The sequence below is a fragment of the Austrofundulus limnaeus genome, unplaced genomic scaffold, assembly GCF_001266775.1.
Source record: "Austrofundulus limnaeus strain Quisiro unplaced genomic scaffold, Austrofundulus_limnaeus-1.0 Scaffold16, whole genome shotgun sequence".
NCBI classification, from domain to species: Eukaryota; Metazoa; Chordata; class Actinopteri; order Cyprinodontiformes; family Rivulidae; genus Austrofundulus; species Austrofundulus limnaeus.
In genome coordinates, this window is record NW_013952418.1 from 615,009 (window position 1) to 616,448 (window position 1,440).

General features: G+C 45.1%; 1 protein-coding gene across 1 annotated transcript in view; it reads right to left on the reverse strand.

Annotated features, from left to right (window-relative positions):
* The window catches only part of LOC106513947 (protein TANC1), a 59,818-nt gene that overhangs the window by 49,607 nt on the left and 8,771 nt on the right, over nt 1–1,440 (reverse strand). The window contains exon 5 of the mRNA XM_014003013.1: nt 275–405. Coding sequence (XP_013858467.1) covers nt 275–405 — 131 coding nt within the window. The remainder of the gene's footprint in view (nt 1–274; nt 406–1,440) is intronic.

Below are 1,440 nucleotides of genomic sequence, written 5' to 3' on the forward strand. Positions count from 1 at the left end.
CAGTTTAGCTTCATATTCCCAGCATGTCTTCTCAGTGGGAAATGAAAACCTCCAAAGGGAGGTGTCCTGATCAGATGAACCACAAAATGTACCAAAGACACAACAAACAGGCAACAATATACTGACTCAGCATTCTGTGACCGTGATCAGTGGTCAAACAAAGTGCTTAAAATGGAAATGAGAAAYAAAATTATGTTCAATGATAAAAACAACAAATCATCATTTATTTTCTATCTAATGACAGCAGAGAGATGTCATCAGATCTACGTCCCACCTTCTTTTCCCTGCGGTCCTCCATAGGAGAGCTAGCGGAGCTTGATGTTGCTTCTCCCAGTAAGAAACATAGTCTGGTCATCWGTTCCTGGGAGGACAGGGAGGAGCTGAGGTGGGGCTCCACATGGAGGTCTGACAGAAACACACAAGTTCAGGACACAGGGGTTAACGAAGTAAAGAACCAAATGAAAACCTGGACTAGGCTGCTGCTCCTCTTTTATCCAGTGAGATTATCAGCAGGATCCACGGGCCAGCACAGAGGTTTTCCTGTCTCAGGTCAGCAGCAGCCAGGCGTCAAGTTTCTCTCTGCCTGCCAGGTGCTGCCGGGAGACAAGCTGTGGATTTTAATGACTGTGGGATCCAGAGGATTCCCCCCTTCTTCCCCCTTTGCTCTGACAAAATCCACGGTCTGCATTCATTCATCAAACCTCCCCGATCTTCTGATCCTGATCCTCTGCGCTCCGTGAGACAGTTCTCAGATCTCCGCGCAGTCCCACGTTCCTCACACCTCGGTGTTTGTACTGTTCTCAGCTGAGTAACATGCATACTGAGTAGGCAACCAAACAGGATGATGATGACGGGACATCACGGATTACAGAAACAGCTCACTCCTCCTCACAAACGTTGGTTTCTCACTCCTGACTCCCCGTTTCAAAGATCCTGCCTCATGTCCCCCTGAGACAGGAATCTTCAACCATTTAACCAACAATCCTCTAACCAGGAGTCTACAACCATTTCACCAACAATCCTCTAACCAGGAGTCTACAACCATTTAACCAACAATCCTCTAACCAAGAGTCTACAACCATTTCACCAACAATCCTCTAAACCAGGAGTCTGTGACCATTTAACCAACAATCCTCTAAACCAGGAGTCTGTAACCATTTAACCAACAATCCTCTAAACCAGGAGTCTACAACCATTTAAACAACAATCTTCTAAACCAGGAGTCTACAACCATTTAACCAACAATCTTCTAAACCAGGAGTCTGTAACCATTTAACCAACAATCTTCTAAACCAGGAGTCTACAACCATTTAACCAACAATCTTCTAAGCCAGGAGTCTACAACCATTTAACCAGCAATCTTCTAAACCAGGAGTCTGTAACCATTTAACCAACAATCCTCTAAACCAGGAGTCTGTAACCATTTAACCAACAATCCTC